This window comes from Centruroides vittatus, unplaced genomic scaffold (genome assembly GCF_030686945.1).
Source record: "Centruroides vittatus isolate TY-2023 unplaced genomic scaffold, ASM3068694v2 contig_2041, whole genome shotgun sequence".
In the NCBI taxonomy this organism is placed as follows: Eukaryota; Metazoa; Arthropoda; class Arachnida; order Scorpiones; family Buthidae; genus Centruroides; species Centruroides vittatus.
Window position 1 is genome coordinate 28 of NW_027121265.1, and position 15622 is coordinate 15649.

General features: G+C 29.9%; 1 protein-coding gene across 1 annotated transcript; it reads left to right on the forward strand.

Moving 5' to 3' along the window:
- The first annotated feature begins 1303 nt into the window (after positions 1-1303).
- Positions 1304-15173, forward strand: LOC136970587 (proteasome inhibitor PI31 subunit-like). The gene is made up of 5 exons (XM_067265036.1): positions 1304-1393; positions 3414-3560; positions 10507-10644; positions 14855-14923; positions 15003-15173. Exons 2-5 carry the CDS (start codon positions 3457-3459, stop codon positions 15052-15054), a joined length of 363 nt encoding a protein of 120 aa, XP_067121137.1. The 5' UTR covers positions 1304-1393; positions 3414-3456; the 3' UTR covers positions 15055-15173.
- The last annotated feature ends 449 nt before the right edge of the window (positions 15174-15622 follow it).

Consider the following 15622-nt stretch of genomic DNA (forward strand, 5'->3'; position numbering starts at 1 on the left):
GTGGCCTTTAATCAGGCAAAGCTAGTCTGCACTATGTCACACATGGAGCACCTAAAATGGCTAGAGGCCATTCACATTTATAAATCGACCCTTGACGACACGTGCATCAATTTTAAAGATGAGTTAGTTTTATCTGTAGCCTGGCAGGCATTGATGGACTCCAAACTTTAATTAAGATCTGGTAGCCCTATGATTACACATGCGCGACTCATGTTACACTTTCGAATATTTTTTCTCATATTTCATTAACTGATCACTCCGTCCCATCAAAAACTCTGTTTTACACCTGAGGAAGAACTCACAGCAGTTCAAAAACATTTGTGATGAACTTTTTCTTTTGTTTTTTTTTTTGTCACACTCGATATAAGATCTAGGAGTATGATTTTTTTTAACACCTTCCAGTGTTTTGTGTTGTTGATTTATTATGTTTAGATTTAAAATGCTTAAAATATTGTTTTCTAATCACTAAATCAGTGATGAATGAAAGCTGCATAAGCTTACAATGGGTTGCATACATTTTTTTCATAGAGTTCATATTTTAAAGCCTGATGAGTATCAACATACTCTATAATTGCTGCAATACATTAGCTACTAAAATAACATATGCTAATGATATGCAAACTAATAATATATAGTTTATTTTCATGTTTGAATTTGAGAACATAAACAGATTTTTCCTATATAAATGGAGATAAAAAGAATATATTGAGATATATGTATTTTAGGAAGTTTGGTTATTAAAATCCAAGAGGTAAGTATTAACTGAGTCATTCTGCAGATTATGCTTGTATTTGATTTTTATTCAAAAATCATGAAAAAGTAATTGTTCTAATCAAAACATTTAGTGATGATGTAATACTCTATCAACAATTACTGCAGTAGAATTAAATGTTTTTATTTTATGTAAAATTAATAATCAGATAAATATTGATAAAGAGAAGTTATTCAAACTCTAAGACATAATTTTGTTTACAAGATACCTATTATGTGGCTATATAACTTGACTATAAAAAAAGTATGTCGATTTAAAAGTTCTTTATGATTAATATCATAAATGGATTCTGAAACATTAAAATCAGATAGACAATACTGATTTAACCATAAAATAAATCAGGTATTTGATTATCCTTAATTTTGAACAAGTAAGTTAAAATAAAAAAATATTTTTTATAATTAAAAAGTTTTTTCAATTTTATTAATAGGAACTCCCTTTTTTTATATATTTATTTGTATTTAATTGAAAGAATTTTTAAATTGTAATCAAAATTTTTGTTTTAAATTTAAATACATCAAAGTAATTTTTTTTTGTTTAGAATGTCAGTAAAAATAAAGCTTCAGGTGCATCGATTAAAATCGGTGATCATGTTTCAGATGATTACAAAGATTTCACCAGGTAACTATTTTTTTTTATACATAAATTATAAATTTTATTTATATATATTATTAGATATGCACAGTAAAGCAGGCTGCAAATGAGAATACAAAAATACAAGAAATATGATATTAAAATTCATTTAATTAAATAATTATTTGTTTCTAGATAATTTTCTTTTTTCAAGACATATAAGACAGCATATTACAGTAGAGCATCAATTATCTGATTTAATTGGGGACTGGGGTTGGTCGGATAACCAAAAAGTATGAAAAAATACATTAGTATAGTGTATTAGGCCTGGTTTAAATACTAGATCTCCCTTTCATGGTCGAGCCAGTGCTGCCAGCTAAAACATGCAAAAATTTAATAAAAATAATATTAAAGTAGCCAAGACATAACCAAATATTGTAGTGCCACATCACTAGCGGACATTTGAATTTGCCGACTAGAATGCGGTTGGTTAATTGGGGGTTGGATAATCAATGCTCTACTGTACTTCTACAGCCTAGCTGATGAGAAAGCATAATATAGTATGTGATGATAGCCATTGATAGCTGATACCTGGTGTAGTTTAATCTAATAGGTTCTTTACTCCAAAAAAGACAGATCAGCCTTTTGACATCATAGTTTTGTTGATATTTTTCTGTATGAATTTCAGTAATTATTTTGATAAATAATTACAATGTTATAATCCTAAAGTTACAAAAAATTTGAGAATTTAAAGTATCTTTATCATCCAAATTATTTTAGATAAAACTGAAAAAATACATTTAAGGGCGACTAATTTTAATCAGTCAGGTTTTAATTCACATTTTATTGCATATTCTAGAACTGAGTTATTTAAATATCAAAACGAGTGCACAATGAATAGTTTCTAGAAAGGATAAATATATGAATTGGAAACATATTAAAATTGGAATATTTAATAATATGCTATATGCACAAATATGACAATGAAGCATTTCAACTAAATAATGCAAGTAAAAAGTGTTTTTATTTAATTTTTCATATAATCAATTGCTTTGTAAATGAATAAAACTATAAAATAAAACAGAATATTTTAATATTTTATATTATTAAAAATTTATAATTTTTAGTCCCAAGAAATTATTAAATCAGTTTTCCTCAATTTCCATTTCTAAAAATTACAGTTTTTGATTTGATAGTATTTATTGTAAGATTATTTAAATTATAATAATTATGATATCATTATCAAAATATTAACTACAATAGTTTACTTGTGCTAGAACTAATTTATAGTCTTGAGAAGGAAATAAGAATTTGGATACGTTATTAACATAAAAAAGAAATAAAAGAACAAAAATCCCCAGAGTTTGTCCACATTCTCAAAGCTAAATAAATAATTTTCAATTAGAAAAACACTATCTTTTAAATCTGAAAATAAATTTAAAAATTAATTTTACAAATTTAACGTTAATTTCCATATCTTTCAGTTTTATATATAAAAAATAGTAAGTACTATAATAGTTTTTGTAAACATAGAGATTTATTTGTTTGTGTTTCCCAATAAAGAATGAAAATTGTGCTTTCAAATATAAAAAATATTAGTTGAGTAATTTGTAATATTTAAGACTTCATCAAAGTAACAATTTACAAAATAAGGTCTAAATCAAGGAGAGACAGACTCCTGGCTTCTTGATTTTAGCTCATGTTTTATACGTATTGTTAACAAAACAATAGATTTAAAAATAATCATTATGCAGCTTGTTTTCCTTATTTACAATAATGAAAGAAATTATTGAGAAATATTTTCCTGTTTATTATATAACAGATTTCTTTACATTATCAATTGTATCATAAAATAATATCTTAAAGTTTTTGTATGTATATTTTGATAAGATAAACATAAAAAATAGGTAAAATTATTATTTGATATTTTTAAAGTTGAATCTTTTGTATAAAACAGCAGTACAAATTATTAATGTTGATTTATGATACTATTTTATATACATAGATTCATATATAAAATATTATGTGAAAAAAATATAAGTAAAATTAATAAATTTATATTTTTTAGTGCTTACAGACAAGTAAACGAAATAAAACAAAATCTTTCCAAAATGTTTGTGGATATTGAAGGTGAAAAACCCCAAACATCTACACCTGTGACATCCCAAGATCATCCAGTTACATCTGATCCCTTAAGAAGTGATATATTCAGACAGTAAGTTATTTATAAATTTTATTAAATTAATACAAAATGTTAGTACTTGATTTATAATCACACTATGCTAAATTATTTCATATATAGCAACATTGTTCCTTACAATAAAATGATAATACTTTCTTATTCTTATTAACAATATTTAGAAATATAAGTAAAACTATTAATATTTAGCATGATTATATTCTTTTGTTATTTAAGAAAATACTCAGTGAATTGTGAAAATGTTGAAATGAAATTTAAAGTTTATTATTTGTTGATGATTATACCCTACATAATATTGTGATGGAGAACAAAGTCCAAAATTTGAACTCTTTTTTTTTAGTGGCACTAGTGCAAAACATTTCAACTTTTTTACTTAGTTTCTTTTAAAATATTATATGAAAAGGTAGAACAATTTTAAGTTAAGTAATGAAATAAATAAATAAATAAAAACTTGAAATAATAAACTGAATTAGATGATGATCAATATTTTATTTTGGTTAATGTGTACCTAGGTAGCCAAGATGGCGGACCTTCCGGTAATCTCGATCCAGGTTACTTAGTGATGTCAAGATGGCGGCCATCTTGACTGCGATTTACGATGGAGCACATGTGATCACGTGATTCGCTCCGCGATTTATTAAATACTAAATCCCGATTTTAGAATTTAAGGATTTTGTTAAAATAATTACTATTTCGAAATAATAAAAAAATAAATAAAAATAAACGATAATTATATAATGTTATTACTTACGTCATTGTGCATGCTGCTGTTCCTCTCTTTTTTTCCGACATTTGGTTTGGACAGGAATTGATACCGTTTGACTACTCGTCTTTCTGTTCTTCTTTCTTTCGTTCCTACTTTTATCGTTATCATCATCAGTAATATTGCATTCCTTTCTTTTCTTCACCTTTTCTTCGACCACCTTTTTTACTTTTTTCTGAATATTAGAAACTGGGGCTGCAGGGACTGTCTCGGGTTCTTTTTTTAGCGTGATTTCGGAACGATCGTTTACTTGACAGATAAAACAGCTCTCGTCTTCTCGACATATTCCCCCTACAACCCATTTCGTACTTTTTAGTCTGCGGTCTTTTTCATATTTTCATTTACATATGACAGTCTCATCGATTTCGACAGTTTTCTTCGATTTTAAACGACATCATATTGTGCAGAGCAACTAGCATAATAAAATGTATATGGTTGGACCAGTCGACAGCAGCCTTATTCGAAATGCCTACAGCAATACCCGAGGTGGTCGAAGAGCATTCCAATGCAATGTAATGCCATATAAAAGAAAAGATTCTACTTCACGATATTTTTCCACATTTACCTTTAAAGGTTCCTTCGAATGCAGAACTATTTCTTCGACATTTTTTGCATCTCATCACACACGAATCTCGGTCGTGTCGATAAAAAATTTGGCACGAATTCAAACAATTCTTACAAACACTTCCTCAATATGCTGTAATCCTAGACTCACCACAAATTTAAAACCTTTATCAATTCTGGGGTCCATACCTAATTCGGAAAATTCCGATTCGAGCACTCGATAGAAATCATGGGCGGTGCACGCTGCCCAAAACTCTTGGGAAGAAATATCGAAAGAACTCATAACTAACCAATCAATATTAAACGAAAAACTTCAAAAGAAAAAAAAAATTACGTCTAAAGTCAAAAATCGCTCCAATCGACACAATTATCACACCTGTTACCACTTTCCGCCGATAACTCTACACGAAATGCGTCGTTACTATTAATTTGCATATCACAACGCGATAGTTCGCAGCTCCCTCCATCTTGACGTCACTAAGTAACCTGGATCGAGATTACCGGAAGGTCTGCCATCTTGGCTACCTAGGTACACATTAACCTTTATTTTTATTGTGAGTGGAAAAATATTTATTCATTTTTTTTAAGTGAATTTAAATATGAACAAGAAATGCTGTATTAGTCTTTGTATTAGAAGTATAAACACATTTGGAATGAATTGGAGTCAAATTTACATATGAACAAGCATGTTTTCAACTATATTTGAACATTATTGCTTATATATAAAGGGAAGAAATCTTTATAAAATAAAAAATTAACTTTATATAAATGTGAAGAAAAGTAATAAATAAATTTCAAACATATTGTAAAAGCATTTCATGTTTCAGATTCAAGTAGGTGAACATAAAATTTATTTTTGTAATTTCTTGTAGATAACCCATCTGCAAGAAATTACAAAAATAAATTTTATGAAAGTAGTTTGGAAGTAATTTTAAAGTAAGGTATATGTGGAGCAAATTATATATCAATTTTAAATCCAATTACAAGTTACAACAAAAGGACAAAAATAAAATAAGGTGCCTCAGATGCTTAACTATTATTATTATTATTACAGTTTACTAATTAATGACTAAAAGCTAAGAGCTGAAAATAGGGTTCACTAAAATATGTTTTTTTTATAAAAGACTGAACAATCTTTCAAAATTTTGGAACTACTGGTCTAGATGATTCTTTTTGAGCTGTATTTGATAAAATTGAGTGAATCACAATTTAGAGAATAATAACATATACAAAATTATTAACTGATGTGTATTCCAAAGCTGTCTTTAAGCATTACAAACTTTAAAAAAAAAAAAATAAAATAACGAAACTTTGTTAAAATAAACCATGTACAACTCCTAGACAAAAAATTATATTATTTGCCTAACTAAAAGTTTAGTTTACATTTTCTCATGAACAACACAGAGTGCAAAACTTTTTCGACACTACATAAACAGTGCTTATGTATATTTATTTTATCCATTAATAAGACAAATTAACTCAAACTTTTTTTTTGTTACAAATGGAAATGAAATGACAAAAAATTAGAATAATAGTTAAATGTGGGTTAGATGTAGGAAATACAACAAAATAAACTTGATATTTTGTGGCATTGCCATTTGCCATAATTACTGCTCACAATCTGTTGGGCATGGTGTGGATTAATGCTTCTCATTTGTTTCTGATGATGCAATTCCAAATGTGTCAAATGCACGTCACTAGTTCCTCTTTAGAAGTTGGGCACCATTCATTAAGTCATCGTTTTATGACAATGGGGGAATCTGGAGAATTGCTTGGCCAAGGCAGGATTGCAATCTGTTGTTCTTGTAACCAACGTATTGTTGACTTCGTGTATGAGAGGATGCTCCATCTTGTTGAAATAGAAATGTTTCCTCAACTAAATCCTTTGCTGATAGTATCATAAATGTCTCTAAGATGTCTTGATATGTCTGTGCATTGACATGTTCCCAAAGAATGCACAGTTGTCCTATGCTGTTAGCACTCATGCATCCCCAGATCATGACAGACAATGCAAACTTCACAGATCTCTTCATAGAGTCCTTTTCAAAGGCCTCTTTGGTTGTTTTTCATATATGTGGGCCTTGGTCACCACAGGAGAGACAAAACAGAGATTCATCACTGAAGAGAACGTTATTCCAGTCGTCTTGTCCCCACATGAGCCTCCATCTGCACCATCTGACATGTGCTTGTCATTGCTTTTTTGTTAGAGATGGCTTCGTCTTGGGAACACAACAGTTGAAGTGCAAGTTGTGGAACCTTCAGCATGTGGTTCAACTACTAACGTTCACTCCAGTTGCTCTCCATTGTGATGCAAGTGTTTTAATGCTTTTAAAGTGGTTTTGCATGACAATCCTTCTCAAGTTTCTCTCATCCCTAGCAGTCGTTGCTCATTTATGCCCCATTTCTGGCATTTGTTAGTTAAAACTTGAACACAGTTTTGTTGTTTCAGTAGTCTAGAGCAGTGTTTTCTCAAACTTTTTGGTCAATGACCTCCCTTTTGCACTTAAAAATTTCAAAGGACCCCTGAAGAATGAGTATGTGTAGAAAAACATCCCGGAAAGAGGAGATTAATTTAAATTCAGGAGGAATTAATTTCTTTTCTTTAATTAATCTATCCCATGTTGAAATTTCTCTCTGTTGCATGTTGCTTTGCTTTGAATTTTTGTCAATGTTAAGACTAACGAAATTTTTTAAAAATTATTTTTCACAAATAAAACTTGAAAAATATGAAACAAAAAAAATATATTTCAGAAGTTAATCTAGTCTCAAAATGTTCTGATTCAGCACAACACAGTCCTCAGAAAAACAAGCAAAACTTAACACTCACAATGGGAAATAATGTCTCGTTCAAATACTGGCGCATCTTTAAGTACCCTCTCATGGTCACGTCAGTGCTGCCAGCTAAAAATGCATATCAACTAAAATAATATCGGAGTAGTCCAAGACATAGCCAAATATTGCAGCGCCACAGCACTAGCAGAAATTCTAATTTGCCGACTGAAACGCTTTCGGTTGATCAGTTTTCGGATAATCGATGCTGTACTGTATTTCTAACTCGACTTGCCTACAGATGCAACGCTGCTAGTGAACACCATTCCAAATGACAACATTGTTCTATCATAGTTTAGGCAGAGAGTGGAACTCTGGAGATTCCCCAATAGCGCACAAATTTATGAATATTATACAGTGGAACCTCGGTATACATCTGCTTTAGAATACATCCAATTCGGAATACGTCCTGTTTGGACAAAACAAATTTTGCTCGGTATACAACTTTTGTTCAGTATACGACTTAATTCAATTATACGCGCCATCTACGAACAAGTAGCACTATCAGTGTACTAGACCAGATTAGATGTTCGCAGTCCCACGGTTTATAACTTTGTTAAATTTCTTCTGATTTTAATTTGTAAGTAAAATTTTATTTTTATTAATCATGAATTGCAAAAATTCAAATGAAAAGCAACAGAAAACTAAAAAAATGACTAGAATCACAATGGAACTGAAAAAAGAGATTGTTGAGAAATATGAAGGTGGCATGGTGTTCGAGATTTAACTGTTGCATACTGTATTCCGAGAACAATGATATCAACAATCGTGAAAAATAAAGACATTATTAAATCTGCTAACGTTGCGAAAGGGGTTTAATCAATTTCTAAACAGATTATTAGTATTAAGGAGAGTTTGATTTGATTTGATTTTGATTTAATGATTTAAATAATATAATACAATATACTGTAATAACTTTAAAAATCTATAATAAATTTTATTATAGATTTTTAATGTGCTCAAACAGTGTTTAAATTATTTTACAACCCCATTCCAACCCTCCGACCTCCGACCGGAGGGTCGGAGTCTCTTTGATCCCTCGTCAGGATGTGACACCACGCAGAGTTCTTACGTCACGCGAGCGGTCGCAGATGAGCGGGTATGTTCGCTGTGGAGGTGGAGGTAGGAGAACCGAGGAAGTGAGTCACTCGGGACACTGGCTAAGTAACAAGAATAACTTTAATAAAAATGTATAAAAATTTACAGCACGACACCTAGCTAACAAGGACGTATTCCGAGACACACGGAGAGAGAGAGTTTACAAACGATTCGCGAGTTGATAAATACCTTGGTTAAGGAGATGTGATAGTCCTTGAGCCGCCAGGTATCCACGATCTGAGACGGTATATTCCACAGAGGTTCACAATCCACAGAATAAACAGTCCACAATATAAAACAATCCACACGGTACTATTTCCAAGGTATTAATTCCCGGTCTTCTAGGTGGGGTAACTATTGGACGTAGATCGGAAGGTCGCGGGGTCTGCAGTGGCTAACCAAACGACGACTGACTGGATTTGTCACCGTTCCCTCATATTATTTTTCCACTTGGGGTTTTTCCATGAGGTCAGAATCTCGTTGTTAAGGGTCGGGTGTCCAATACGTGAATTACTTCTGAAAGTTCCGGGTGACATACGTCTAACTAGATGGATCATCCTCAATGAGGAAGCAAGTTCGTGAGAAATAATTTTTATGGGTTTCAACAGATCTTTTGATAAAATGGTGGAGGAAAAAATCGAAAAATTTTTGGTTGAACACCTTCGTCCATTTGTCCGTCACAAATATATCATATCAAGATGGTTTTCTTTTTACATGAGAACGGATTAATCATTTTTACATTACTTCTTATGGGAAAGGTTGGTTTGGTATATGTCCTATTTGGTATAAGTCCAAACATCAGGAACGGATTAAGGTTGTATACCGAAGTTCCACTGTATTTAGGCTCGTATTAAAATATTTATATTGTTTTTATTATTTATATGTGCAATTCATGTAAGTAAAAATTATTTTATATATTTTTTATTTCTATTATTTCTAAACATAAATCCATAGTAAATTTATAAAATATTTGAAAAAGAAAATTGATCTGGCATCAATTTTTCAGTGATCCTTCCCAACTATTTTTTGTGACCCCACTTTGAGAATCACTGCTCTAGAGACTGTTGGCTGTGAGCACTTTACATAATTCGCAATTTCTTTTTGTGTTTTTCCTGCTTTGTACAATGCTATGATAGAATCTTTAGTTTTGTCACTGATGTTGCACTTACGCCCATGTTGTACTGTTATACTACTATGCCCATCAATATGCAAATTTGCATTACAGTTTGGTTTTTTATGGCTGTTTTTTGCTAATATTTTAATTTTTTGTCATGGTTAAACTGTTATTCTATTTTTTGTCATTTCATTTCCATTTGTAACAAAAAAGTTTGAGTTAATTTGTCTGATTAGTGGATATAATAAATATACATAAGCACTGTTTGTGTACTGTCAAAAAAGTTTCGTACTCTGTGTTGTTCATGAGAAAATGTAAACCAAACTTTTAGTTAGGGGAATATTCTAATTTTTTGTGTTGGGCGTTGTATTCTTCACAAGTACTTTCAACAACAATAAAATTATGAGGTGTTTATAATAGAAGGAAATTTTTATATTTGAAATATTTTATGCATTTTTGCTTATCAATAACATATTTTTAAAGTACTTTTTATGATTGTATAAAAAAACAAAGAAATTCTAGTAATTTTATTTAGCACTGAATACATTGAAAAATATGTAGTTGTAAATGTATTAAACTTCTATTATTTGTAGACCACAAAATCCTCTGCGTATAGGAGAAGGTGATTTAGATCCATTAGGTTTGAAAGATGGTGGTATGTTAATGGATCCAAGAGGATTTCCTAGACTTGGAGGCCAACCACCTCTAGGTATTCCTGGACAACTTCCTAGGTAATTATAAAATTATTAGATAAGTCAAAAGATATTTGCAATTTTATTTTCCTGAAATTAGAAATAACAATAGAAAATTCATAAATGCATCAATATTTCATATAATCTCCAAGTTTGGTTCACTGCTCTCACATTCCTGGGAATTTCCATATTACATAAGTAAAAATATATGTGCAATTACATATGAACTACATTATCAGTCACCATAAGATGACAAATTGCCACTTTCTTTGAGCATCTCTAGAAGTTCAGACAGATGAAGTTATATAGAGGATATTATTGTAAAAAAAGATTTCAATAGTATGAAGAAGAGAGTAACATTTCTATACTGTCACATAATGAGTGGAATTGTCATTTTATTGCAAATCACTGGCTTCTGTTTGTGTCATAGCGTGATATATTATTTCTAGCAAACTTTTCCATTGTTACATTTGAACTTTTTGCTATGGTAATTGTTGTATACTTTCTTTTATTAATCCAGAACTTGTCAATGATAAGAATATATGACATAAAAACATGTTTTAGACAATACAGGTTCAACAAACATTTTAAAAAAAGACCATATGTAAACTTCTGATAGAGAAACAAAATTATCATCTCATTTGTATACTTTTCTGAATTTTAAATTTTTGTGATGGTAATGTATACTGAATGAATCATGATTAGTGTGAAGCATATTTATTATTTCATCAATATTTATCCTTTGAGAGCATTATTCCATACAGACAACTAAACTATTTGAGATAGACATAGGAAGAAAATATCAAACCACTATGTTGAAGACTAGTATCATATTTGTCATATTATTATCTTTTTTCACATGGATAGGTAACTTCATGGGGAATAAATAATAGTAATTGTAAAGTTCAAAGGAATGGATTTTATGAATAATATGAAAACATATTTGTAACAGGTATATTTTTCATTTGTGAATCTTATTTCTGGAAACTCATCACAGACTATCACTTTTAGTAACTTTGTTAGTATACTATGTCCATATGGTAATTATTATATACAGATTTAATATTTGCAGCATAAAAAAATTATTAGCATATACATAAAAATAATAAACATTATTAGTATAGCTAACATAGAGTACCTCTTACAGAATTCATTTCATTAAGATATGTTATAGAAAAGCATTACTTGTATATAAATTTTGATCTTAATGACTTTTTCCCATTGAATGACAGAATGCTGTTCTTTATTTTTATGTAAATAGATAGGAATTTGATCATTAGTAGTCATGAGTATTTTGATTTTTGTTTAGCTTGAATATACTATGTGTACACAGCAAAACTTCAATTTAGCACCTTCATTTCTTCACCCCTAAAATTAACACTAAATTGAATATGGCTCTATATTGAAGTGCTGTACCTCAGATGATGATGATTATATATGATATTTTTGTTAATGACGACAAAGAAAGACCAGAATAACATAAATTATGATAGTTAATCTGTTAAAATTTGAGAAGATTAATATTTCTACAAATTCACAATTGGAATTTCAAATGCATGAAAGAATAATAAATATTGCAAGATTCTGATTTGTAATGAGGACTGAGGAAAAAATACATCATGACTCATTTATTATGCCTATAGAAAAATGTAGGCACGTTTACTAGTTTCATTTCTGATTCTACTTTCTAATTATGTTCTTTTCCTTGCTCATAGTCTAGTCTCTGAATATCACTTCCATAGAACATTTTTATTTTCATTACATGGCTTTACTGTTTTTTTAAACATATTAATATAATAATTATTAAATGAATAATTTTTATTAACTATGTAAATTGTCCTAACAAATAATTTCTGAAATTTATGAACATTTTTTGAAATCTAACCTATGATTTACTTTCTTCTTTTTAGTTTCAATTCAAGCAAATTTCATTCATGTAACAATTCATAAAAACAGAACTTATGGATTGGAAACAGTACAAACATTGCATTTGAATAGAGATTCAAGTGCAATGTAATTTTTGTTAAAATTTCTATTAATTTAATAAATATCATCATTATGGCACTTTATATAATTCTGAAACAATTTGTAAAAATATAACAAAAAATGATGAACATCAAGAAGTCAGCAATTTTTAATTGAAACATTTTCAATCAAATTATTTCAGGCTTCAAAAGCTTCAGTTCTAAACATTAAAATGAACATCTTTTTCTATTCATAGGACTTATTGAATTTATTCGGAATTAACTATTTATTTTATTCAGAATTAACTAGTTCATAATAGTAAATAAATTCAGTTGGTTTTATAACATCTCAAGCTGAAACCTGAAATAATTCAAAATAATATAAAAATGCTTTGACAGAATTCAGTAACATAGAATACAGTGAGTGATCAGTTAACGAACAGTTTGGACTGCGAACAAATCGGACAACAAACACTTTTGCAAAAGATTTTTATGTTCAGACAACAAACGCGTGTTCAGATAATGAACACCTCACAGAATAAATACAAGAGAGTGACACTGCATTTAACATTTGCAAAACTATATTTTAATGGCATCTATGAATGGTTTATGGAACTGAGACTTTTACAGTTGTATACATAAGCTTTTTTGCACTAATTAATTTCTGTTCTCTGAATTTTTGCAAGTGCTTTTCTGAACATTTTATTTAAGAAAACTGATAATATTATGGGGGCCTAAAAAGAGTGGAGTGTCAAGAACTATGTTCACTATAGAAATTAAGCAAGAGGTAATAGCCAAGATAGAGTGGGAAGATGTCTGATGTTGCCAGGCAGTATGGTTTCAACAGGTCTACAGTAAGCACAATCTTAGCTAAGAAAGATATAATCAAAAAGACTCAAGCAGATAAAGGAATAACGAAAATCACATCTGAGAAACAAAGATGTGCCATCCATGAAAAAAATGGAGAGATTGCTTTTAGTTTGTTATTACATGTAAATAAACATAGTAAGAAAGTATATAATTTTTTATTTATTTTTTGGGGTCTCCAGAATACATTAATCAAATTACCTTAAAAATCTATGGTAAATCGATAATTGGTTAACAAACAATTTGGGTAGTGAACATTATCTTGGAACAGATTATGATCGCTAACCAATCGTCCACTGTCTAATGTATATTTCTTATATAAGTGTATCTTTATATTTACACACATTTTTTTGTCTATTGTATTTAAAGTTTAGCATAACATATCATGTTAAATGATGATAATCTGTGTATATATTAGCAGTATTATTAGTTAAATCATTGGTCATTTGTAATAAGCAGATTTCTTTCATTTAGAAATTCAAATGATATTTATTATAAATTTATAAAAATGTTAAATTTTTTCATTTTTACTTTTCCAGCTGTTGTGTATAACAGAGGAGAAGTGTCACAATTGGTCAAAAATTAACCTCCTGTGTTTTTGGGCAGATCTTGAAATGTCAAGAAATGCAAAAAAAGTTGGGGGGGGTTTTCTGTGTGGTGTTGGAGGGGGCACAATTTTGTTCACCCACTTTGAAGCTTAATAACTCTTGTGCCTTTTGTTGAAAATTTCTGAAATTTTGCAGGAAGTTTTGTATTAGGGGGCATTGATGTTAAATGTTGATGGCTGGAGAGAGAGGGGCTGTTGTGGCATATCTTGAGTGGAGTTGGACTTAATGAAGATTTTACTCATTATTAATATTTACAATTTGTTATAAAACTCATCTGTAGCCTCAAATTAATTTTGCCACTTTATAATAATTAATAATATAAAAAGTTTTTAAAAAAAAATATTTTATAATGGATGGTGTCACATGCAATTTTAACTTTTTTGCTGGAAAAGCTACACAACTCATTGCTGGATTTTTATTTTTAGTTGATATTCAACAGTTTATTTGATATAATAAATCAATTTTATATATTATACATTTAAATATTTTTGTAATACAGTAGAGCATCGATTATCTGACCGTGTTCTAGTCGGCAAATTCAAATGTCTGCTAGTGATGTGGCGCTACAATATTTGGTTATGTCTTGGCTATTATTTTTGTTAAATTTTTGCATGTTTTAGCTGGCAGCACTGGCTCGACCATGAAAGGGAGGCTAGTATTTAAACCGGGCCTAATACACTATACTAATAATGTATTTTTTCATACTTTTCAGTTATCCGACCAACCCCAGTCCCCAATTAAGTCGGATAATCGATGCTCTACTGTAATTAATTATAGAACTTATGTTTATAAAATAATTTTTTTATTTAGAGGTGCTATTCCACCTGGTGCTCGTTTTGATCCATTTGGTCCAGGAGGTTTTCATCCAAGACATTTTGGGTAAGTTCTTAATGTTAAAAATGCATTACAAGATTATTATTTTTAAATATTGTATATTAATTATATATTTTAATCCTAGACCAGATCCAGATCATTTCCCTCCACCTGGATCCTCTGATATGTTTATGTAAATTATGTTGAAAATTTATCACATTAATTAATTGAAGATAAAACAAAATATGTACTTTTGTATAACTATATGAATATTTGGCAAAAATAATTTACAAAAATAAAAATATTTAAAAAGTAATTCACATTCAACCTTGTAAAAACCAGTAATAAAAATTTGAAAACAAACATTTTCGACCGTTAACTTGGTCTTCATCAGGTTCTAACTATTGAGATTCAAAACTGTTCCAGAACGTATTCAAATTTTCGAATAGAACCGTTGCGCATTCGTGTTACGTGTTGGCATGCGTAATACGTGTGGCGCAAAAACACAACGAAATTACAATCCATATACAAACGAAGGAATGGGGATGTACATTAAATGGAGCTATGGGGAACATCCTCTTCGTAACAAAACTTCCAAGCTTGAGAAACGTTACACGCATCTTTAGAATTGATGCAGGTTGTGTGCAGTCCAGCCTTGTATATTTCCAGAGTTTCCAGGGATCGCAGATGGTCCAATCGGTGGGATATTTTAATCAATTCTGCGTTTTGCAGATCAGCACTTATGCCCAGGGTCGAGGCATAAGC

Bases quoted from the DNA above. Each gene is read 5' to 3' on its own strand.
- LOC136970587 (XM_067265036.1), top strand. From the start codon at position 3,457: ATGTTTGTGGATATTGAAGGTGAAAAACCCCAAACATCTACACCTGTG. The intron at 3,561-10,506 runs GTAAGTTATTTA...TATTATTTGTAG, and splicing joins AGAAGTGATATATTCAGACA to ACCACAAAATCCTCTGCGTA. The intron at 10,645-14,854 runs GTAATTATAAAA...TTTTTTATTTAG, and splicing joins ATTCCTGGACAACTTCCTAG to AGGTGCTATTCCACCTGGTG.